Source organism: Sapajus apella, unplaced genomic scaffold (genome assembly GCF_009761245.1).
Source record: "Sapajus apella isolate SASKATOON/1434 unplaced genomic scaffold, GSC_monkey_1.0 scaffold58, whole genome shotgun sequence".
Lineage (NCBI taxonomy): Eukaryota > Metazoa > Chordata > Mammalia > Primates > Cebidae > Sapajus > Sapajus apella.
In genome coordinates, this window is record NW_022436998.1 from 7706199 (window position 1) to 7731214 (window position 25016).

At 36.1% G+C, this 25016-nt stretch overlaps 1 protein-coding gene across 2 annotated transcripts in view; it reads right to left on the reverse strand.

Moving 5' to 3' along the window:
• The window catches only part of PTEN (phosphatase and tensin homolog), a 97942-nt gene that overhangs the window by 50125 nt on the left and 22801 nt on the right, over positions 1 to 25016 (reverse strand). For both annotated transcript variants that reach the window (XM_032245605.1, XM_032245604.1), the window contains exon 2: positions 18048 to 18132. In XM_032245605.1, the coding sequence (XP_032101496.1) occupies positions 18048 to 18132 (85 nt within the window). The remainder of the gene's footprint in view (positions 1 to 18047; positions 18133 to 25016) is intronic.

The following is a 25016-nucleotide window of genomic DNA, read 5'->3' on the forward strand; positions in this document are numbered from 1 at the left end:
AAATTTTTTTTTTTTTTTTTTTTTTTTTTTTTTTTTGGGACGGAGTTTCGCTCGTTACCCAGGCTGGAGTGCAATGGCGCGATCTCGGCTCACCGCAACCTCTGCCTCCTGGGTTCAGGCAATTCTCCTGCCTCAGCCTCCTGAGTAGCTGGGATTACAGGCACGCGCCACCATGCCCAGCTAATTTTTTGTATTTGTAGTAGAGATGGGGTTTCACCATGTTGACCAGGATGGTCTCGATCTCTTGACCTCGTGATCCACCCGCCTCGGCCTCCCAAAGTGCTGGGATTACAGGCTTGAGCCACCGCGCCCGGCCTTGTTTAAGAAATCTTTAAGCCAAAAGTTAAAAAGATTTTCTCCTATGTTTTTATCTAGAAGTTTTATATTTTTAGATTTTACTTTTACATTTAGGTCCACAATCAATTTCAAATTAATTTTTGTGTATGATGAGACATAAAAGTCAAGGTTCACTTTGTTTTCAGTGTTATTCCAGTATTATTTGTTAAAAAAGATTATCCTTTTCCCGTGAATAATCTCAGCACCTTTGTCAAGAAATGTATATGGTAAGCTTTTCTGGAATCTCTATTCTGTTCAATTTATCTACATTACGTGACCCAACAATTCTACTTAAAGGTACTGAACCAACAGAAAAAAAAAAATATGTCCACGAAAGTCTTGTACATGAATCCTTATAGCAGCTTTGTTCATAACAGACCCAAACTGAAAACAACTCAAATAACCACCACACTAATAATGTCATATCCATACAATGTAATATCACACAATAAAAAAACCACAAATTATTAACATAAGCAACAACAGGTATACATTTCAAAAATATTGTGCTAAAAGAAAGAAGCCAGACACAAAAAGGAGTACATACTATATGACTGTATTTATGTGAAATCTTAGTATAGGTAAAGCATCTATAGTGATAGAAAGCAGATCAGAGATTGCCTGAGACCAGGTTTGGGAACAGACTGCAAATGGGCATAAGGAAAACTTTTTATAAAGTGAGTGTTCTAAATCTTGGCTGTTGTGGTGTTTACATGAGGGGGTGTGTGTGTGTTTATCAATAGTCACTGAACTGTATATTTAAAATGGGTAGATTTTACTGCATATAAATTATACCTCAAAAAAGCTAATTTTTAAAAGTAATAACCTCTGATTTAGAAATAGCAGTATGTAAAATGCAACCTACATTTAAAAACCCTCAAATTTATTTTGATTAATACTAGAGGACAGCAATGGAAGGAGTACATCATCTTCAGGAATTAGAACTTTTTAGAATGAGAAGCAGAATGACCCTGTATAGAATAGCACTGTTTAACAGAACTTTTTGCAATAATGAAAATGTTCTGTATCTGTGCTGTCTTAAAACAGTAGTCACTAGCCACATGTAGCTACTGAACACGTGAAATGTAGCTAGTACAAATAGGTGAGTACATTTATTTTATTTAATTTACATTTAAATGTAAATAGCTACATGTGACTAGTGGCTACCTATACCGGATATGAGATATCTAAAAGATATCTTTCTATAAAAAAAAATCTACTGGGATACAATACACATGCTTCCTAGTCAGGTAATAGAAACAGTTACATCCCTAGAATAGAGCAAAAAATTGGAAAGAACAGAGAAAAGGTACAGTAAAAATTAAAAATTTCATGACTGTCAAAATATATACTAAAAGTATTTTCAACTAAATGCAGTTTTCTAATAAATTCTTGCAATGCTTAATTTGCTTCTGTCATTACATTAGAAAGAAACTACAACTCTGGACATATTTCTAACTAAGAATGAGGAACCAATTTGAGTGGAAATGCCAGGAAACAGGGAGAAAGTGTTCACATAATTTTAGAGTTCACGTCAGACAAGGAAGGAAATACTGGTGTAGTTAGATATGATACAGATCAGTAAAACAGATTTCAAAAGCTTCATTTAAATAACAGGCTAAGAATTCATAACTCAACCTATAATGAAAGACTCGCGGTTTTAAAAACTAAAATTCTGTACAAACAACTACAAATGACTCTAGTTTTAAAAAGACAAAGGGGTAAATACAAAAATTATCTGAAACCAACAAACACAGCTGCAGCGAATTTACCCTCAAAGCTCAGATTTAAAAGGTACATATATATTATAACAGCCAAGAAAGAGGATGGGGGGAGATAATCACAGATGAAACAAAATAGCAGCATATATAAAGAAACATGAAAATGGTAAAAACAAAAGGCCTGGAGGAGGGGAGAATGTTCATAGCAAAAAGAATAAATAAATTAGGCTAGGCATAATGGCTAACCCCTGTCATCCCAGCAACTTGGGACAGCGAAGCAGGCAGATCACTTGAGGTCCGGAGTTCAAGACCAGCCAGCCAACATGGTGAAATCTGGTATCTACTAAAATGCAAAAATTAGCTGGATATGGTGGCATATGTCCATAGTTCCAGCTACTCGGGAGGCTGAGACAACAGAACTGCTTGAACTTGGGAGGCAGAGATTGCAGTGAGCCAAGACTGTGCCACTGCACTCCGGCCTGGGCAACAGAATAAGACTTTGTCTCAAAAAAGAAAAAAGAAATTAGACTCACGCACATTAAATAGCAATATAATGCTAAAGACAACAAAAAGGCAAGAACTCTTAAATTCCCTTTTCACTTTTATCTTCTCTAAGAGAAGATGATTCAGTAAGTCAGGAGTAGTGGATACACGACATTTCTCTGTATTCAAAGCCCTTCCTACTTGCTAATTTAAGCAAGGTGACTTTTAAAGAATACTTCTTAATAAACAATCAATAATGCAAAACAAAGGATAACCCACCAAGCACTTTATGCTATCATTGCTTCAGTTGAATTCTGTAGTCACAAAACTCAAATGATAAGAGAGGTAGAGCATTATACAATTGTCTGAAGAAAGAGTAAAACTGATTTCCTGAAAGTCATTAAGGAAAACATAAACAACCTAAAATAAAAATAATTTGAAAGTAGGGTCAGTATATACATATATACACATCCCAAAAAGTACATAAAACCAATACATCAAAAAGCTGCTAAACCTCACAATTTAAAAAACACAATCAAATAACAAGATACCAATTTTTTCCAACAAGCTATAAAAAGTTAAAGTTTGAAACTATTCAGTTTGCCTAAGTTAGAGGAGGTAGGAGGAAGAAGCATTCTTAAACATGTCAGTGAGTATATAAAAATATTTTCAAAGGCACAAGTTTAAACCATAGACTCAATGGACCTAGCAATGGTCCACACTAGTACCATGATCATAAAATGAAATAAAAGGTAGCTAATAAAAGAATCAGGTAGGTAGATGTCCACAACAATATGGAAGATTCCTATGATATAAATTTTTTAAAAGGTGTGAAACAGTAGTAGTATGTTCCCATTTCCGTTTTTTAAAAAGTGGGTAAACAATGAAAACTATTTTCAAAAGAATATGTGAAACTTTAAATTACAGACACAGTTGTGAAGAGGGTAAAACAGGAGAAATTTGTAGGGGATATTTGTCATCTTCAGCCTGTTAAGCAATCAAAATACCATTCCAATTTGGAGATAACTTCATGACATTAAAAGCAGATATTTCTTTCCTCATCTTTCTATTAGCACATGTACAGGTCTGAAACCAACTATTTATAGGTCTTTTTGCTGTGGATACCGAATCCTAGTGAGGGCAAGATACAGGAGAGTCAGAGAGTATTCACAGAGATCACCAGAAGAGCTGAGTTAAGAGCACAGTTACCAGTGGCAGTACCTATTACACCAAGTGTCCAAGCAGACTGCTCCTGTTGCAACCTTGTGGCCAATGCCTTGCTTCCCTTAGCCTCCACCTATTTTCCAAGTCTCGTTCTCAAGCTATGATCTACCTAATATATTTTTTAAAATTCCTTTCTGATTAGGTAAATCAGAGTCACTTTCTATCATTTGCAACCAAGAATTCTGGTTTCTTTCACAGCATTTTCCCATAATTTTGTTTTGAGTGAGGGTTGGTAACCACATACTCTCTTTTGTGTGCTCCCTTTAATATTTGAACTTTTTGACTTCTTACCTACCACTGTGAGCAATGTGAGAATAAACTGTAAGAAAATATTACAACATTTTAAAAAGGGGATGAGGTTATGTTCTCTCAAAGAACTTGAATATTACTTAGAGAAATATTCACCATGGCTGCCCCTCCCACTTCCTTCTCTTTCCTCCCAAGGATTTCATGCCCACAGTTGGCTGATTGCCTTATAAGTCTGACACAATGGAAAGGCGGAAAAAAAGCAAGAAAACAGCACTTTCCAACGGGAAATGGGAAAATTTGCCTATAGATACTTGGAAAGTTGAGACTAAAAAAGTAGTAAACAAAAACAGAGGCAATACTCCCAAAACTTGGATGATCTAGACTACAAATCTTCCTAATATAAGCATACCTTACTTCAAATAATTTCAACATATAAAAATCTAAACTCATTAATGACTTACAGATTTGAAAACATAGTCTTCATTAATTTTTTGTACTTTATTGTGTGTAAATTATACCTCAATAAGCCTAACTTTATAAAAAGCTTCACATGGTGCAAAATATCCCTTATGGGCAGACCTCTTACCTGGTCAAGGAAAGAGGGCAGAAAAAAAATAAAAAAACAAGCACCAGAATGTGGGACTACTCAAGGGTATATGGTAGGGGGTTGTTGTCCGCACAGGTCTCAGTATGTCCTTGTGAAGACTGGATATCTTGGGGATTAAGAACTGGCAGCTCTGATTATTATTCTAGACCAGTTTCTACCTCCCAGAGGCCACTGTGCTCTCTATCCCACCCCTGAGGGATTAGGGAGGGAACAGCATAGCAGGCTTGCCCTGGGCTTATTACCCAGGTAGGTGAGAACCCTAGAGACCTGTCCCAGCAGAGATGGCTTGCAGGTGTACAGGCTGCTGCACCTTCTGAAACTCACAGGGTAGCACTCAGACCATGCAGGCCCAAAGCCCTGATGTCTCCTGCAGGTTACATACCCTGACACTTGCAAAGGGCTAGAACGAGATGCACCCATAAGCAGAGTGAGAAAATCTGTTTTTATTTTTTAAATTCTTTACTTTCTTCATAGTTCCAATGAAACAGATCTAAATAAGCTTCAAGAATACATTTAAAAATTATTTTTGACAAAATAATACAAGAACATATACCTTTCAAATGATGTTAAAAAAAAAAAAGTTTGGAATAAAAATTAGTCAAAGAGCAGGGTGTGGTGGCTCACACCTGTAATCCCGGCACTTTTGGGAGGCCAAGGCAGGTGGATCACCTGAGGTCAGGAGTTCAAGAACTGCAAGGTCAACATGGTGAAACCCTGTCTCTACTAAAAATACAAAAAATTAGCCAGGCATGGTGGTGCATGCCTGCAATCTCAGTTGCTCTGGAGGCTGAGGCAGGAGAATGGCTTGAACCCAGGGGGCGGAGGTTGCAGGGGGCCAAGATCACGCCACTGCACTCTAGCCTGGGCAGGCAACAGAGTAAGTCTCCATCTCAAAAAAAAAAAAAAAAATTAGTCAAAGAAAGATGGCAGAACAATAGTACCAGGAATCCATCACCTCACCTACACAATTATAAGGAGAATCTGTAATTCTGGAACTCTGGAGTCTATTCAGGCTTTCAATTTCTAAGGAGAGGCTTAAATGGTAAATCACAGTTAGTTTGAGTCCATTTCAGCTCTTTGTGAAGCTATGGCTACCCATAACTCACCCCCACAGCAGGCAGCCATGCACATGTTCCTGGAGCACCCTATACCCAGTTTATAAAAGTCAAGGTTGGCAATGAGGACCTTGCCCTCCAAGTATCAGGAATCTGTGTTCTGATTCCTAATTGCTGCTTCTGATCAAAATGTACAGACACAGGCAGAGTTTGACAGAATGTATTAAAAAAATAAAACCCCACAATTTACAAGAGATTGTGTATGCTATCTACGAGGGACTCATTTTAGATCTCAAGACACAAATACAGAATGTAAAAAGATATTCTACACAACTAATAACTAAAAGAGAGTGCAGGTAGCCACATATTAGACAAAATAAATGAAATCAAAAAAAGGCTGAGACAAAAAGATACTACATATCAACAAATGTCAATATAAGAAGATATAATAATCAAAAACATTTACACACCTAATAAGAGACCACCCAATTATATGAAGCAAAAACTGACAGAATTGAAGGCAAATAGACAGTACTTAACAGCTGGACACTTCAACATCCTACTCTCAATAATGGACAAAAACAGCCAGTCAGAAGACAGGTAAGAAATAGAGGATTTGGGCCAGGCACAATTCACTCCTATAATCCTAGCACTTTGGGAGACCGAGGTGGGTAGATCACTTGAGGTCAGGAGTTCAAGACCGGCCTGGCCAATCTACTAAAAATATAAAAATTAGCTGGGCATGGTGGTTTGTGCCTGTAATCCCAGCTACTCGGGAGGCTGAGACCAGGAGAATTCCTTGAACCCAAGAGGTGGATGTCGCAGTAAGCCAAGATCACACCACTACTCTCCAGCCTAGGTGACAGAGCAAGACTATCCAAAAAAAAAAAAAAAAAAAAAAAAGAACCAAATAAAATATCTCCTCTATCACAACAGGATGACATTAAAAATGAATAAAATCAATAACTGAAGAAAAAGTAGAAAATTAACCAACTGCGGAAATTTAAAAATACATTGTTAAACACAAAAGAAATCAGAAGGGAACTTAGAAAATACTTAGAAATAAATGAAAACAAAACAAAACAATACAACATGCCAATAATTATAGAACAGCAAAAGCAGTCCTAAGAGGGAAATTTATAGTTGTACACATTTACATTGAAAAAGATCTCACATCAATAATCTAACTTCACATCTTAAGAAAGTAGAAAAAGAACAAACTAATAAGCCCAAAGCTAGCAGGATGAAGGAAATAACAAAGCTTAAAGAAGATATAAGTAAGAGAATAGAAAAATAAGAGAAAAATCAATGAAATCAAAAGCTGGTTCTTTGAAAAAATTTTAAATATTAACAAAGCTTTACCTACATTAAGAAAAAGAAGACTCAAAACACTAAAATCTGAAATAAAAATGGGGACATTAGTACCAATTGTACGGAAGTTAAAAAAAGATAAGACAGTACTGTGAAAAATTGTATGCCAACAAATTAGATAATCTAGATTAAATGGAGAAACACTGGGAAGCACAATATGTACCAAGACTGAATCACAAAAAAATCTGAATAGACCTATAACTAGTAACAAGAAGAAAACTACAGACCGGCAGCCTTTATGAATGTTGATACAAAATCCTCAACACAGTGACAACAAGCTGAATTCCACAGTTTATTAAATAGATTATACACGAAGATCAAGTAAAATTTACTCTGCAAAAATGGTTCCATATATGAAAAAAAAGTATGATACACCATGTTAATAGAAGAAAACAAATCATATGTTCATCTCAATTGGCACAGAAAAAAACAGCACCATTTTATGATAAAAATACTCAATCAACTAAGAATAAAAAGAAATTACGACAACATAATGAAAGCCATATATGAAAATCCCGCAGTGGCTTGCTATAATTCCAGCTCTTTGGGAGGCCAAGGCAGGTGAATCACTTTAGGCCAAGAGTTTGAGACCAGCCTAGCCAACATGGTGAAACCCCATCTCTACTAAAAATACAAAAATTAACTGGGCATAGTATTGGACGCCTGTAATCCCAGCTACCTCAGGAGGCTGAATCAGGGGAATCACTTGAATCCGGGGGGTAGGAGGAGGGTGCAGTGAACCGTGATTGTACCACTGCACTCCAGCCTGGGCGACACAGCAAAACTCTGTCAGGGGAATAAAAAAATTCCCATAGCTAACATGATATTCAATAGCAAAAAATTGAAAGATTTTCTTCAAAGGTCAGAAACAAAACAGGATGCCTTATTTCACTACTTCTATTCAACATAGTATTGAATGTATTAGAACAATTAAGAATAAAAATCATCTCAAATTGGAAAGGAACAAGTAAAATCTCTGTTTGCAGATCATATAATCTTACATGGAGAAAACCTCAAGGATTTCAAACACAAAAAAGGGATAAATTCACGAAGAAGCAGGACACAAATTTAATGTGTAAAAAATCAGTTGTGTTTCTATACCCTAAGAATGAACATTTAGAAAAGGAAATTAAGAAAACAGATTTATAAGAGCATCAAAATGAATAAAATCCTTAGGAATTAACTTAGCCAAGGAGGTAAAATACTTGTACACTGAAAATTACAAAACATTGCTGAAAGAAATAAAAGAATACATAAACAAATGGAAAGACATCTGGTGTTCATGGGTTAAAAGACTTAACACTGTTCAGATGTCAATACTATCCAATGCAATCTACAGATTAACGCAATCCTACAAAAATCCCAACAATGTTTGTTGCAGAAATTTAAAAAAAAATCCAGGTGGGAGAAGGAGAGCTCAGGAAAAATAACTAATGGGTACTAGGCTTAATACCTGGGTGATGAAATAATCTGTACAATAAACCACCATGACACAAATTTACCTATGCAACAAAACTGCACATGTACCCCTAAACTTAAAAGTTAAAAAAAAATTCATCCTAAAACTCATAAAGGACCCTCAAGGGCCAAAGTCATCTTGAAATATAAGAAGTATGGGTGCGGCGGCTCATGCCTATAATCTTTGGGACACTGAAGAGGGCAGAATGCTTGAGCTCAGGAGTTCGAGACCAGCCTGGGCAATATGGCAAAACCCCATCAATACAAGAAATAGAAAAATTAGCTGAGCATGGTGGTATGGGCCTATAGCCCCAGTTAGGAGATTGGGGTGGGAGGATTGCTGAACCTCAGAGGTGGAGGTTGCAGCGAGTTGAGATCGTGCCACTGCATTCCAGCCTGGGCAACAAAGCCAGACGGTGTTTCATAAATAAATAAATAAAAACACAAGTTGAAAGACATATATTTCCTGATTTCAAATTTTGCTATAAAGCTACAGTACTAAAATTAGTGTCCTGGCACAAAAACAAACATACAGTCCAATAGTATGGTCAAGAGAGCCTAAAAACAAACCCTTGCATCTATTGTCAAATAACTTTCAACAAAAGTGCCAAGAGTATTCCATGGGGAAAAACAGAGTCTTTTCAACAAATAATGCTGGCAAAATTAGACATTCACATGCAAAAGTGTGAAGCTAGACTCTTACCTAACATCATATACAAAAATTAACTCAAAATGGATCAAACACCTAAATGTAAAAGCTAAAACTATAAAACCCTTGGGAGAAAACATGGGAAGAAGTGTTATGGTAAGAATGCGGCACTTATTTCTTGAATGTGTCAACAAAGGTACAGGCAACAAAAGAAAACAGACAAGTTGGACTTTTCAAGCTAAATAGCTCCTGCATAGCAAAGGAAATAATCAATACAGTGAAAAAGCAACCCATTCTTTATGGGAGAAAATATCTGCGAATCACATATTCAATATGGGCTTAATATTCAGAGTATGCAAACAACTTCTTCTTTTTTTTTTTTTTTTTGCAACGGAATCTCGTTCTGTCGCCCAGGCTGGAGTGCAGTGGTGCAATCTCAAATCTCGGCTCACTGCAACCTCTGCCTCCTGGGTTCAAGCAATTCTCCTGCCTCAGCCTCCCAAGTAAGTGGGACTACAGGTGTGCGCTACCACCCCTGGCTAATTTTTGTATTTTTAGTAGAGATGGGGTTTCACCATACTGGCCAGGCTGGTCTCGAACTCCTGACCTCGTGATCTACCTCCTGTGGCCTCCCAACGTGCTGGGATTACAGGCGTGAGGCACCGCACCTAGCCAGAGAATACAAAGAACTTCTAAAACACAATTTAAAAATCCCAAACTACCCCATTCATAAATGGGCAAAAGGCTTGAAGAGACATCATCGCTCCAAAGCTGATATACAAATGATCAATAAGCATGTGCAAATGTTCAATATCGCTAATCATTAGGGAGTTGCAAATTAAAACCAAAGTGAGACGTCATATTCATTAGGATGGCTATTATGAAAAAAAAAAAAAAAAAAAAAACGTGATGGTGAAGATATGGCAAATTCAGAACCCTAGTGCGTTGCTGGTGTTAATGTAAAATTGGTAGCCACTGTATCAAACAGTATGGTGGTTTTTCAAAAATTTAAACGTAGAATTACCATTCAATCCAGCAATCTCACTTCAGGGTACATATCCAAAAAAAATGAAAGCAGATATTCAAACAGATACCCATATCCACAACAGCCAAAGGTAGAACCCAAGTGTCCATTTATGAATAAATGGATAAACAAAATGTGATGTGCAAATACAATGGAATATTATTCAGCCTTTTAAAAGGAAAGAAATGCTAACATGTGCTACAACCTTGAAGACATTATGTCAAGTGAAATAAGCCAGTTACAAAAAGATATTGCATGATTCCACTTATATGAAGTACCTAGAATAGTCAAATACATAGAGATGAAAGTAGAACAATGGTTACCAGGTACTAAGAGGAGGAGCAATGAGGCGTTATTATTTAATGGTTTGGCAGTTCAGTGTGGGATAATGAAAAAGTTCTAGAGATGGACAGTGGTGACAACTGTACAACAATGTATATGTACTGAATGCTAAATGTTAATGCTACTGAACTGTATGTTTTATATGTATATATAAAACATACAGTTTATATATATATATAACATAGTGTGTGTGTATATATACATATATATATATATATATATATATATATATATATATACACACACACACACATAAAATATATTATTACAATAACAAAATTACGCATCTCTGGCCCTATGTATTTTCAAACCTTTATTCCTGCTTCTCCTCAGATGCAACCACCCTCAACTACTCTGACTCTTTTTCCTCATATTTAATTAGGTATTTAAAAATATTATTCTTAATACCGCTTCTTATGGATTTATTAACTGCAGATTTCCTGCCACGGTAGAAGACACTTACAAAACTAGTAGTACTCCACACATTTCACTTATCTTAATTCCTCTAAAATAGCAATATCACAATTTTGGGTTAAATCAACCAATGTTAACAACTGTTTCCTTTTTCTAATTTGTTCAGTTTTGTAAGAAACCATTACACATTTTTCTCCAAATATTTCAACATCCATCTATCAGTTTGATTATTTTCCCAGAACTTCTAATCTCCTGCTCCAATCAAAATTGCTAACTTTTCAGCTTGCATCACAGCTGTCATCCTGGGACTTTCTTCTTTGTTGCTGCTGAGCTGGATTCTCTGTTTAATGAAGCTCTTCTATTTCATTTCTTGGTTTATTTCCTTGTTTTGTTGAACCACATCTTCCATTGATCTCCGAAAAAAAAGTTCTTTATGAGCGCAGTTTTTCAGTCCTTGAGTTTTCCCCCCTACTTTCACACTTGATTGATGGTTTAGCTGGATACAGAATTCTAGGCGGAATGAAAAACTTTCAAGGTGATGTTTCATCACCTTCTACTTTTAATTCATATGAAATCATATGAATATGCTATTCATATTCCTAATCCCTCAGTGATTCTAAAAAGTTTTCAGTGATTCTCTTTATTTCTGGTATCCTAAAACAAATTTCATAATAATAATTTGCCTAGTATAGGCTTTCTTTTTTTTATTGTGCTTGGCACTGTGTAAGTCTTTTCAATCTGGATGACTTCTCTCCTTTGTTTTCTCTTTATGAATCCCGTCAATTAGAGACAAGATCTCTACAATAATCCTATAGCAGTTAAACTGGTAAAATGAACATACGATGCTCTACAACACCATCTAAAGCAGTCTATATATATACTAATAATGTAATAACTTACATACATAGGTCTAATTACTAATTCTATGAATTATACAGAATCAAAGTTACAATCTCAAAAATTCTATGAATTATACAGAATCAAAGTTACAATCTCAAAAATAGATGAGAAATGCCAATGAATAATCTGTTCATTGACAAAGACAGGTCAGACATTAGACAACTCCAGCTGATTTTTGTCATGCAGGAATGTGAGCCAAGTGTTGGAAGATCCTTGGAAATTTAAAAAGCAGCTAGAAATGTAGTTTTTTATGTGAGGTCTCGATTTTTAAATATAGGAAATGTATTTCAATTTTAAACATGGTATGAATCAACAGTGCTAGGTCAAATAACAGATATTAACAAGATTGGCCCAAGAGTTGTATATAGGATAATACGGTTCCTAAGGAAATCAGCTTTGGAGTCTGACAGACCTGAACTCAACCTTTAGTCTCACTACTTACTACATGTAATGCTTGGAGAAGTTAACTTCTTTTAAACCATCTATGAAATGGGGATAGATATGCTGTAGAAATTTAGTAAGATGATACATATAAACTGGCTATAAACAGATATACATGTAAAGAAGTATCTAAATAAATCCCCAATAAATGTTACCTATTATTAAAATACAAAAAAGAAAAAAAATGAATTGGTGTAGACAATATAAACACTGTCTAATCCACTAAGGAAATAAGACTAACAAAAATAGGAGGCAGCCAGGCATGGTGACACAGGCTTGTAATCCCAGAACTTTGAGAGGCCGAGGTGGGCGGACTGCCTGAAGTCAGGTGTTCAAGACTAGCCTGGCCAACATGGTGAAACCCCAACTCTACTAAAAATAAAAAACTTAGCCAGGCGTGGTGGCATGTGCCTGTAGTCCCAGCTACTCGGGAGGCGGAGGCAGGAGAACTGCTTGAACCTGGGAGGTGGAGGCTGCAGTGAGCCGAGATCAAGTCACTGCACTATAGCCTGGGCAACAGACTGAGACACTGTCTCAAAAAAAAAAAAAAAAAAAAAAAGTAGTAAGAGGTACCCAGTAAGAACAGGGGCTTTCATCTGGGGTGATAAAATGTTTTGAAACTTGATAGAAGTGGAGGTTACACAACATTATGAAGGTAATAAATGTCATGGAATTGTACACTTTAAAATAGTTAGCTTTCTATTATGTGAATTCTGCCTCAATAAAGAAAAAAAGTGGGAAAAAGAGAGGCAATATGAAAGAAGGAGTCAGAAATGCTAGAAAAAGAGGTTGAAACTGATCATTCTTTCCTCTAAATTATTTTGAAGACTGCCTATAAATAATCTCTCTTTAGTTCCTTTTTTAAACTGAATAGCCAATAGTGATAACGTTAGGGCAACATATACTTCCTTTTTATTGAAAATTAACGTACAACTAAGTTTGATAAACTGAGAGATCAACATATTTCAAGTATTTCAAAAGAATATTTTGAGACTAGGCATGGAGGCTCTTGCTGTAATCCCAGCACCTTGGGAGGCTAAGACAGGTAGACTGCTTGAGTTCAGGAGTTTGAGACCAGCCTGGAAAACATGACGAAACCCTGTCTCTACTAAAAATACAAAAATTAGCCAGGTGTGGTAACACACACCTGTGGTCCCAGCTATTTAAGAGGCTGAGGCGGGAAGATTGCTGGAGCCCGGAAGTCGAGGTTGCAGTGAACCATGATCAAACCATGACTGCACTCCAGCCTGGATGACAGAGAGACTCTGTCTCAAAAAACAAAGTTTGTGTGGGGGACAGGGTGTTCTTGAATCTATTACACGCTGCTTATACATGGGGGAAAAACGCTCACAGTGAACAAGACAATAAATAAATCTTTTTCAAAAATCACTGTGTATCAGAAGACTATGCTCTAAAAGCATTTCCTTATAATATAGGACTCTTGCCACCAAAAAAGAAAAAAAAAAGAAGGTAGAGGGAAAGAGAAAGAATAGAAAAGGAAAAGAAAAACATCATACTAGAATCTCACTCTTGGGAGATTTACAATGCATAGTGGCATATAAAGGTTCTGCAGTGAGAAAGACAGTTCATCTCTATTAAACCTCCATTCTCCTGATTTATTAGAAACAGAAAAATTCTTTTTTTTTTTAATTTCTTTTCCATTTTACTTTGTTTTTATTTTATTTATTTTTTATTCAGTCCCTGTAGAGACTGCCAATAATTGCCAATGCCAACTATTTTCCAGTCGTAGAAACAGAACAATTCTTAAGCTATGCCTCTTAAACACATGAAGCATCAATTTGTTAAAGATTGCTTAGATTTATACCAGATAACATAAAGTAGATAACTTTAAATATTAGCTTGAGAGATGAGATTAACATAGACATTGGTGGAGTGCAGTGGCTCATGCCTGTAATCACAGGATGAACTGTTGGAGGCTAAGGCAGGCAGATGGCTTGAGTGCAGGAGTTCAAGACCAGCCTGGACAACATGGCAAAACCCTATCTCTACAAAAAACACAAAAATTAGCCAGGCCTGGTGGTGCGTGCCTGTGGTCCCTGCTACTCGGGAGGCTGAGGTGGGAGGATCACCTGAGCCCAGGAGGCAGAGGTTGCAGTGAACCATGATCATGCCACTATGATCATGCCACTGCATTCCAGCCTGGGTGACAGAACAAAAACTGGTCTCCAAGATAAATAAAAATATATATATACATATATATATATATATATAAATATACGTGTCCTAGAATCATCAATCATCTGAGTAAAACACTGTTGCATATTACCAGCATGTCAGGGCAAGAGCTTAGCAGCAAGAAAGGAGGGAAAAGGTAGTAAGTAGTAAGGGGAAAAGGTAGTAAGTAGTAAGAGGAAAAGAAGAAAAAAACAACTTGGGAAAAGTTAGCTTCTATGAGATGTGGCTTTCTTACCCTGTCAATTCTGAATGCTGTATAAGCAAAACAATTGCAATTAGGATAGTAAAAAATAGTAAAAAACTACAGCTTGATTCATTTTTCCCTCATTTTCTTTTGGCTTATTTTTTACATTAATTCCCAATCGTAGGAGGTAACCTCAAAAGGTGAAGCTAAATATTTGTTTCAAAAGGACTCTGAGTACCTCAAGTATAAAATTTCACAGTCGTAACAAATTATATCCCTAAAAATTAAGCCGATCAATTTAGTTGGGTGCAGTGGTTCACCCCAATTCCAGCACTTTGAGAGGCCAAAGCAGGTGGATTACCCAAGGTCAGGAGTTCAAAACCAGCCTGGCCAACATAGTGAAACCCCATCTCTACTAAAAATACAAAAATTAGTTGGGCGTGGTGGCAGGCCACCTGTAATCCCAGCTGCTCAGGAGGCTTAGGCAGGAGAATCACTTGAATCCAAGAGGCAGAGGTTGCAGTGAGCTGAGATGGCACCACTGCACTCTACCTTGGGTTAACGAGACTTCATTAAAAAAAAAAAAAGTACTAAGCAATGTAGGTATGAAGGTATTTGCAATCTGCGTTAAGTCAAAGCAGTGATGTAGCACAACAACAAAGTCTAATCTTTGCAGAGCATTTTCTGTTTGAGGAAAAATCACAGAAAATATATGCAATGGGAAAGAAAAGGATAATTTTAAATATTCTTTGGGCATTCTAACAGAACAAAGAAAAATCCAACTGAAAATACTTTTGTTAACAGAAAAATTAAGTATAGAAAAATTTTAAAAACATTTTTCACTGTGACACTATCATCTTTGAACCAAAAAAGGAATCACCACTGATCACTAATATTCCCAATATGATATGAACCAATTAAGGAAATTAATCACTTAGGTACTAGGTACAGCCATTCTTTTGAAGACTTTAATCCTAACAGGCAAATTACTTAGGAATTATTTATTTCTATTTTTGTTGATAGGAAAAAACAATACCTTTATTTCTGGTCACTGTTCATCCTTTCTCTTATAAAAGAAGAGGAGGGGCCTGGGCAATAGAAGCTTTCAAAGCTTTATTGGCTAGTTATCCCCCAATCAAAAAAGAATGAGACAAAAAGAAACAAGGGCAGCAGAGCTATTATATTCAGCAGTTAATTTTTCATGTTGACATGCTATTAATAGTATCATAAGAGGTGACAAGATCTGTCGGCTGAAAGAACCACTGGCTAAATATTAATCCAGACACATAAAACATTTGTTTTTTTAGAAACAGCAGATTTGAAGAAGTCATACAGCTAGACAAAACAAACTAGATAGTGAAGCTAGATAGCATAAACCTCAGCCTTGATTACTAATTACAAACTGAATATGTGAATCTTTTAATTCAGAGGCATAAAATAAGAGTCATCAATCAGATCGAAGGACCAAAATACTTCCCAGCAAAGTATTTTCTTGGTGAAGTTATTACAATCTAAGGTCTGATAATCAGCTGTACAGGAACTTTATCAGCAACTTAAAAGATGCACAATCAGCCTCAATGACAAATGACACTCAGAAGAGACCAACATAAAAACTAGCACACCAGATTAATTTACCACAAAGATATTCCCACCATAATCAAAAAAGCTCCCCTCTATTCAGAGTACTCACTCTTTTTTGGTATAAGTACTAATCTGGCTAGGTTGAATTAGTGCTTAGTTGAATAAAGAATTATAATAATGTGAAGTAGGTCATCTTTGTGGGATATAACATCCAGGCCATAAAGAGACCTGATAAACACTTCTGTACCATAGCAGAGTATACATGTCTGGTGAATATACTGCTCGTTTCCCAGATTCTCCATCTTCCTTAATTCAAAATGTGCCTATTTTTTTTCTTTTCTCTATGGCTCATTGCTTTTTCTTTAGAAGTGTTACCACAAGTTGTATCAACCTGCTGTTCCCATCAGCTTTCAATGTTAAGCATCCTTCTGCTGTGCCCTGCCTAACTATGAAATGATAAATTCATTTCCCTATTTTCAATTTCTTAAACAGTATTTCTGGCATCCCTAGGTATCAGCTATAATTTTAATAGAAACTATAAAAAACTAGGGGAATTTTTTTGTAGTTTTTGTAGGTATGAAACTTTATTTTGAATATAAATATTACAAAATTCCAAGTGAACACAACTCAATACTACAAAAAATTGTAAATCTACTGTGGTTCAAAGCAAGTTGCCAAAACTTAACCACTAATAAAACTTACAGCTAACTCATAAAAGAATGCAGGTTGTCTTATATACTTACACAACTATTATAAAAGGAGTCTACATCTGCATAATACTTTATAAGTTACAAAGTGCTTTCCCAACCATTTTAACATTTAATTATCATAACCACCAAGTATTTAAATTGAAAGTCTCCAGAAAAGATACTAATGAAAGAGTGTACAGGAAATAAACCAGAATTTTAACTTTCTTTTTTTTAAGAGATGAGTTCTTGCTTGTTAACCAGGTTGGCCTCTACTTCCTCAGTTCAAGCCAAGTGATCCTCCTACCTCAGCCTCCCAAGTAGCTGGGACTTCAGGAGCACACCACAATGGCTGGCTTGAAATTTTACTTTTAAAGCCATTAAGGTTCCTACTGACAATGTACAGTTAATGTATTCACACATATATATTTCTGCTCTGAAATTATAAAGTATGTTATGACTATTTGCACATCAGACATGAATTTCTTCTTTCATAATATATGCCATGAATTCCTAAAATTGTATATTTTAAAAGTAATATTTAAGTGGGCCTTGAGAAACAAATTGTTCTAAATAGCTGCACTTAGAACTTTATGCAGAATTATAAAACTGATTAGCCTTGGTACATCCAGTGATTCCTTTCTATATCTCTTGTACCAACCAAGTACTTCTTCAGGTGCTTAGTACACTTACACACAGTGGTATATTAAAATTTGGTCTACATAAAAATATACAGTATTAGTCATCTACATCTTAGTGTGAATAAAATTACCAGAATAAATCCACTCTAGGATTTTAAGACTAATCTCCAATTATGAAATAGGACAAAAATCACACTGTAATGGAATCCAGGCATTAAACCTGGTGAGAGGCATTTTATGGAGTCCAGGAAATTACATCACATAAATACTTGATTAAGTATAAGGTCAGTTCTTATCAAATGAACTGTATCCCAATGAAGTCCATTAGGTACAGTAAGCCAAAAAGGATTATAGAGCACTACAATAATAAAATAAAGCTTACATTACAAAGTATCTTTTTCTGTGGTTTAGAAATCTTTTATAAATAAAAATGTAACATGAATATAAACATCAATATTTGAAAGAGAAAATCAAAGCATTCTTACCTTACTACATCATCAATATTGTTCCTGTATACGCCTTCAAGTCTTTCTGCAGGAAATCCCATAGCAATAATGTTTGGATAAATATCTGAGTACTCAAGTTAAGGAAATATCTGAAATATGCAGCAATCAAACTAAAAGTATACATTTTAAAACATTAGCTAGTTATGAAAAGAAAGCTTTCCCCACTACAGCTGGAGTAATAAAAGGTGGTCGATGTATTTATGTATAACCATTTATGTGTAATACTGGTTAAGATAAAAGGTAACTTCCATATTTACAATATTCAGTAACGTAAGAAAAACAGAAACCTCGTGCTTTATAAATCACAGAACTAAAGTACTTTGGGTCAAAAACCAAAAAAAAAAAAACCCAAAATCTGCACCTGCCTGAAAAGACAAGAGTTCAACTTCCAATTTTTCCTGGCTAAAAAAGGCAATATGTTGTAGAAAAAAGCAGATACAGTGAAAATCTGGAAGTCAGATTTAAGAGCTGGCTATGTCTCTAACTAGTTGTTTAATTTGCACAAGTCACTTAACCTTCCTAGACCTCACTTTCCTCTTCTACATGATAATTAGGCTCAAAGAGATTAACACTAAAAGTTTCTTCCAGCCCTTGCTATCTATACTTGGTAATACAGAACTGAGGTAGAAACTTTATTATCCTTATTTTCAATCAAACTACAGTTGATCAATGAACAAAACCAGTTTGAGCTGTGTGGGACCACTTGTATGTGGACCTTTTTCTAGCTCTACTACCCATGAGACAGCAAGTCTGACCCTTCCTCTCCTACTCCTCAGCCTACTCAAAGTGAATGCAATAGGGATGAAGACCTTTATGATAATCCACTTCCACTTAATGCACAGTAAATATATTTTCTCATCTTTATGATTTTCTTAATTTTTTTTCGGTAGCTTACTTGTATTAATGGAAAGTTATCAGTAAGATTTCCAGTCAACTATAGGCTAAATATAAGTAGTTAAGTTTTGGGAGAGTCAAAGTTACATGTGAATTTTCAACTGCACAGAGGGGTACATGCCCCTACACACTGTGGTGTTCCAGGGTCAACTGCCATGGATATTTAGCATGCCCATTATAGTCAGTTATGCCACAGACTACAGCTAGCATAAAAACAAACCTCTACACTCAAGAACCATTTATATCCAACTATAAAAATCATCAAAACTCTACACTTTTATAATTCTTACCTACTCATCATACCAGCTCCATCAACCTAATCTCATGATTTTCTGACACAGACCTTTCACACCAGCCCAGCCAATCTGCCTAAAGCCTCCTTTTAAGACCAACTCCAACAATCTCTGCCCACTCACTTCTGGACTCATTTATCTTCCAAATATAATTCAAAGTTGACCTAATCCAAGCCCTTTTCTATGTCTTTTTCTTTCTGCAGCTTTCATATTATTGAGTTTATTTCAGTAATATTTTCAATCAGAAAATAATTATTAAGTTACTGAAAGCTATTATTTTGATATTATAGTTTAAGAAAAGGTTATATGTATACTATATGCTCTATCTATAAGATAACTATGTGCTGAGTGGAGAGATCTACAGAGTATTTTAAGGAAAAAAACCTGTCCAATAGAGTATACAGGGTATATCTTTTGCACAGGGATGAGAAAAAGAATGTTAACACATACATTTGCTTGAATGTCAACATCCACAATACACATACACACGAATGAGTGATAAATGAGAAACTAATAAAAACAGTTGCTTCACAGAGGAAGGGAAGAAAAGGGGAAAAGCACAGCAAGAACAGGTGGCAGCAGGACTCCTGTGTATATCTTTATATATTTTTGATCTTAGAATCATATAAAGAAAAAAAAGACTTTTAATCTCATAAATTGAACAGTGTTAGAAACAAAACTGATTAAAGGTCAAATTGACACCCAGGAGAATGAGAAAGGTTTTGTTACAAAGGCTATTTGGACACTGCACTTCTTGGTAAGAAGTATTCCAAGAAAAAAAAAAAAAACTAGAGGAAGCTATAAACTTCTTTTGGTAGTTTTACTGATTCTAGTAGTATCATTATTGATATCCTCAAACTACTTTCTTTTCTCTTCTTTTAAAGACGGACCGGGTCTCATGATGTGGCACAGGCTGGTCTCAAACTCCTGGGCTGAAGTGATCCTCCCACCTCGGCCTCCCAAAGTGTTGGGATTACATGCATGAATCATACACCCAGCCTCTTCAAACTATTTTTCTTTTCTTTTTTTTCCCCTGAGACAGGGTCTCACTTTGCCACTCAGGCTGGAGTGTGATGGCATAATCATGGCTCACTAGAGCCTTGACTTCCTGGCCTCAGGTGATCCTAACAGGGCAGCCTCCTGATTAGCTGGGACTATAGGGACATGCCACCACACACAGCTAAATTTTTGTAAAGACAAGGTTTCATCATGTTTCCCAGGTTGGTCTTGAACTCCTGAGCTCAAGCAATCCACCTGCCTCAAACTTACAAAGTGCTGGGATTACAGGCATAAGCCACCACACCAGGACTATTTTCTTTACATTGTAGAACTAAGCAATGAAGTTATGCTAATGATTTTAAGGTTCATAGGTATAAGTGTAAGAAAACAGAGATAATATTGTAAAATCAAGAAATCATGTAAAAACTAAAAATATTAGTATGAATTCATGTTTGTAAAAATCTGTTTTCTAGGCCTTTTCTCTGAAATGGCTTATAAGCAACATCACTCTAGCAGTAATAAACATTCCAAGAATGCAGATTTTCGTCTTTAATATCATAATAAACTAAAAGGAATCAAACTTCTTGGAAAAAAAGAGTTAATGCCAGGTTGGGAGTAGGGGAGGTACAGGTGAGCCTGGGACGTCTTTTCATGCCAAGAGAACAAGGAAGGCTTATGGAGATTAATGGCCTATATCAAATGGCCAAAGGAGCTGGCATAAAGGTCCAAATGACCAGCTGTGATAATATTAGCATCAAAGAAAACATAAATGGTAGTATATTAAAACATCCTGAATTAAACAAAAATCCCTGAGTCTATAAAGACACTCAAAAAGAAAAAAGTTAAGGCCAGGCATTGTGGGTCATGTCTGTAATGCTAGCACTTTGGGAGCTGAGGTGGGTGAATTTCTTCAGCCCAGGAGTTTGAGACCAGGCTGGGCAATACGGCAATCCCATCTCTACAAAAAGTACTAAAACATTGGCTGGGCGTAGTGACGTACACCTGCAGTCCCAGGCTGAGGTGGGAGAATCACCTGAACCCAGGGAGATTGAGGCTGCAGTGTACCACCACTGCACCCCAGCCTGGGCAACAGAGTGAGACCTCATCTCAAAAAAAAAAAAAAGAGAGAGTTAAAACAATGAAAAAATGCCCTTTTTATTTATCACCTTTTGAGGTGGTTAATGGAATCCTTCACATTGAAAAATGGTAAAGAGAAAGATTAAAGTATTTATTTTGTCTTTCCTATGGAGACTGTATTTAAGGACAACAAAGTCGTCCCATTTCATAAGTTCTCTCTTACCAAAAAACATCAATTAATAAATGTAAAAGAACAGAATTTAAAATCTTATTCTGCAAACCCTAATGAAATTACTGATATACTCAAAGATCAATAATTGGTGTTAAATCAACAGGTGAGTGGTTGACGAGAAAATGAACTTTCTTACAGAGCCAAAATACTACTACCCAAAATATTATCTAATGCAAAGATATAAATATAATTGAACAATGGGGAGAAAAGACTGTTGCTGTCCAATTTCAGTGGCCAATCTCCTCATCATGAGTCAAGTGAAGATCATGTAACTTCTGATACACAATATAAAGGACAGAGCATCATCTATGATAAAGTTCTTCAACTCAAATCCACCAAGGATTCAGATATAAATTTTAATTTGTAGGAAATACATAAGATGGAACAATCTAAATGACATTATGAGACAGTAAACTGGACAAACTCAGAAAGTCTGTAGGACATAACCCAGTCTTTCTTCAACAAGCCAGTATCTTTAAGAAAAAAAAAAAAAAAAGATGGGGGTATGGGGGAAGTGGGAAGATGGGTTGCCACCCTTGATTTTTAAAGACATAAGGTTCCTAACAGCCAATTTCATAGGCGCAATGCTGGCCTGGATACTGTTTCAGCCAAACCAGACATAAAGGACATTTTTGAGCTAACTGGAAAAATTTTAATGTGATTTGGGCATTACATAAGATGAAAACTTACTGAAATGGAAAAGTAGATGTAAATGACTAAAAAAGGCAGGTTTCAAAATAATGTACAATGTAGTATCATTTAGATAAAATATATATATATATATCAATACAGACATATATAGACAAAAGATTATAAAGTACCAAAAGTAATAATATGTAGGCGGTGACATGTATATTTGCTTGTTTTGTATTTTCTATTTTTGCCACAATGTACCTGTAGTTTCTATGACAAATTTTTTTAAATTAGGTGTTTTATAATTACCTGAGTCTATTTATCAATTACCATGGCAAAATGCTGTCTTGTCATATATGACTTGGAAGAAGCTCTGTATGCATTTTTTAAATGCAAATTTCTGCCCAAAAATTATACTAATAAAAGCATCTAAGACTTAAATAACATTTACTGTGTCACAAAAACATTTTTTGTCTCTTTAGGAACATATAAATTCATCTTCAGCCTCAAAGTGTTTTTATTATAAAGACTCTAAAACTATTAGGATTATCATTTCAACATCACAAATGTTTGCTGTCATCTAGTATTCTCACATAAGAAAGCTACCCCAACTTTTAATCAATCTCTGACTTTTTTTTAAAAATTGAGAAAGAAATTTTAAAAATAAAAAAAGAAAGCAGTCTCACCTAAAAATGTAGCTGTTGAACTATTATCAAAATATATTGGGATATTATACCCATTCATTAAAAAAAAAAAAGCAGAAGAGAACAGAGGCCTAAATCAGTACTTCTTGAAACTGAATAATTTTAACTCTACCTTAGAAGACAAATGTAAGAAAATGAAAGACATCAGAAAAAATGAGGCACCAGAAGCAGCAGTGGGGAACCCAAAGTGGTTACAGTTACCAATACTCTGGAATTCCTATTCAAATATATGTTGGTCAAAAAATATAAATTCAAACCATCTACATTTTTTTGAACAATGTAACAAAGAATATTTTATTAAAAGAAATAATAATTACCACTAACAACCTTACCTAGCCTAAAGCATTAATTTCAGTGAGAATATAATTAAGGTTTTTATCCTTACATTAATGTGTAGAAGTACAAAGCCCCTCCCTTGAAATGTGATCATTCTAACCAGGACTAAACTCGAATTTATCCTTGCACTATAAATACTAATTAACAGTTAGTATTTAATACCAGCTTGGGAGAACTTCAGGCTGATGTCTATTTTCTGCTGCTATATAATACCGCAAAGGGGGTAATTTACAAAGAAAAGAGGTTCATTTCACTCACAGTTCTAGAAGCTGAGAAGTCTAAGATCAAGGGGCTGCATCTGGTGAGGGTCTTCTGGAATGCATCATAACATGGTGGAAGGCATCACAGAGCAAAAGAGGGCATGAGCACATGACAGAGAAAAAGGAGGCCAAACTCCAGAGATAACTAACTCGAACCTGCAATAATGGCATTAACCCATTAATGAAGGCAGAACCCTTATAACCTAATCACTTCTGAAAGGTTCCATCTCTTAATAATGCAACATGGCAATGAAATTTCAACATAAGTTTTGAAGGGAACATCCAAACCATAGCATCCTGCCCCTGGGCCCCAAAACTCATGTCCTCCTCTCCTACAAAATACATTCATTTAATCTCAATAGACCCTGGTAAGCCCCACCCCCAAGGCTTTGCTGGACTGAGCCCATGCAGCTTTCACAGGTTAAGAGTCTCAAGCCTGAAGTTCTCCCAGGCTGGCAATGAATACTGGTATCTGTAGTTCTGAAGTCTCGGTTTCATTCAGCAATGTCCTAGTAGGGAGTCTCTATAGTGACTCCAACCCCAATTTCCATTCTGCAGAGGCTCCAACACTGTGACAAGTCTCTCCCAGACTATCCCCATCCTTTGAAATCCTGGTAGTGGTAGCGATGTCTCCCACAGCTCTTTCATCCGATGAGGCTGCAGAATTAGCACCATACGGACACTGCCAAGACTTACCATTTGAGTACTCAGCAGTTGCCTAAGCCATACCTGGGCCCCTTTGAACCAGAGCTAGGACAGCCAAGGCCCATTGGGCCGAAATATGGGGAGCTGAGGTAGCCCTGGGCAGCAAGCTTGTGAAAGACTATCTGAGCCTACTCTGCTTCCTCACAAACGATTCTACCCTCCTTGAGATCTGGGCCTGTGATGGGACAGACAGTCTCCAAGGATCTCCAAAATGCCTTTGGGGTTTTTCCATTGCCTTGATAAACAGCACCTAGCTTCTTCTAGGCACATTAATCTCTTTAGCAAATGGTTCCTGGGCCACACTCTTGGTTTGCTCTCCTACACATAGCTTTTTCATTCTTTATTATGGCCAGGCTGCAAATTTTCCAAGTATTTCCATTCTACCTCTCTTTTAATTATGAATTGTCTTTAACTCATTCCCTTCCCCTCAGCTTAAGCAGTTAAAAGTAGCCTCCAGTGGCCTGAATGCTTTGCTGCTTAAGTTATTTCTTCCGCCAGAAATCTTAGTTCATCACTCTTAAGTTCTACATTCCATAAAGTTCTAGGATATGAACATAATTTTGCCTAGTTCTTTACAACTACATAACAAGGATGGCCTTTACTCCAGTTTCCAATATCTTGTTCTTCATTTTGGAGATCTCATCAGAATGACCTTTACCACTTATATTTCTACCAATGTTCTGATTATGACCACTTAAATTATCTCTAAGATGTTCCAGACTTTCCCTACAGCTCTCTTCTGCTGAATCCTCATCAGAATTGTCCTTAATGCTCTATTCACAGTAATCCAGGCTTTTTCTAGGCTGTTTGTCTAA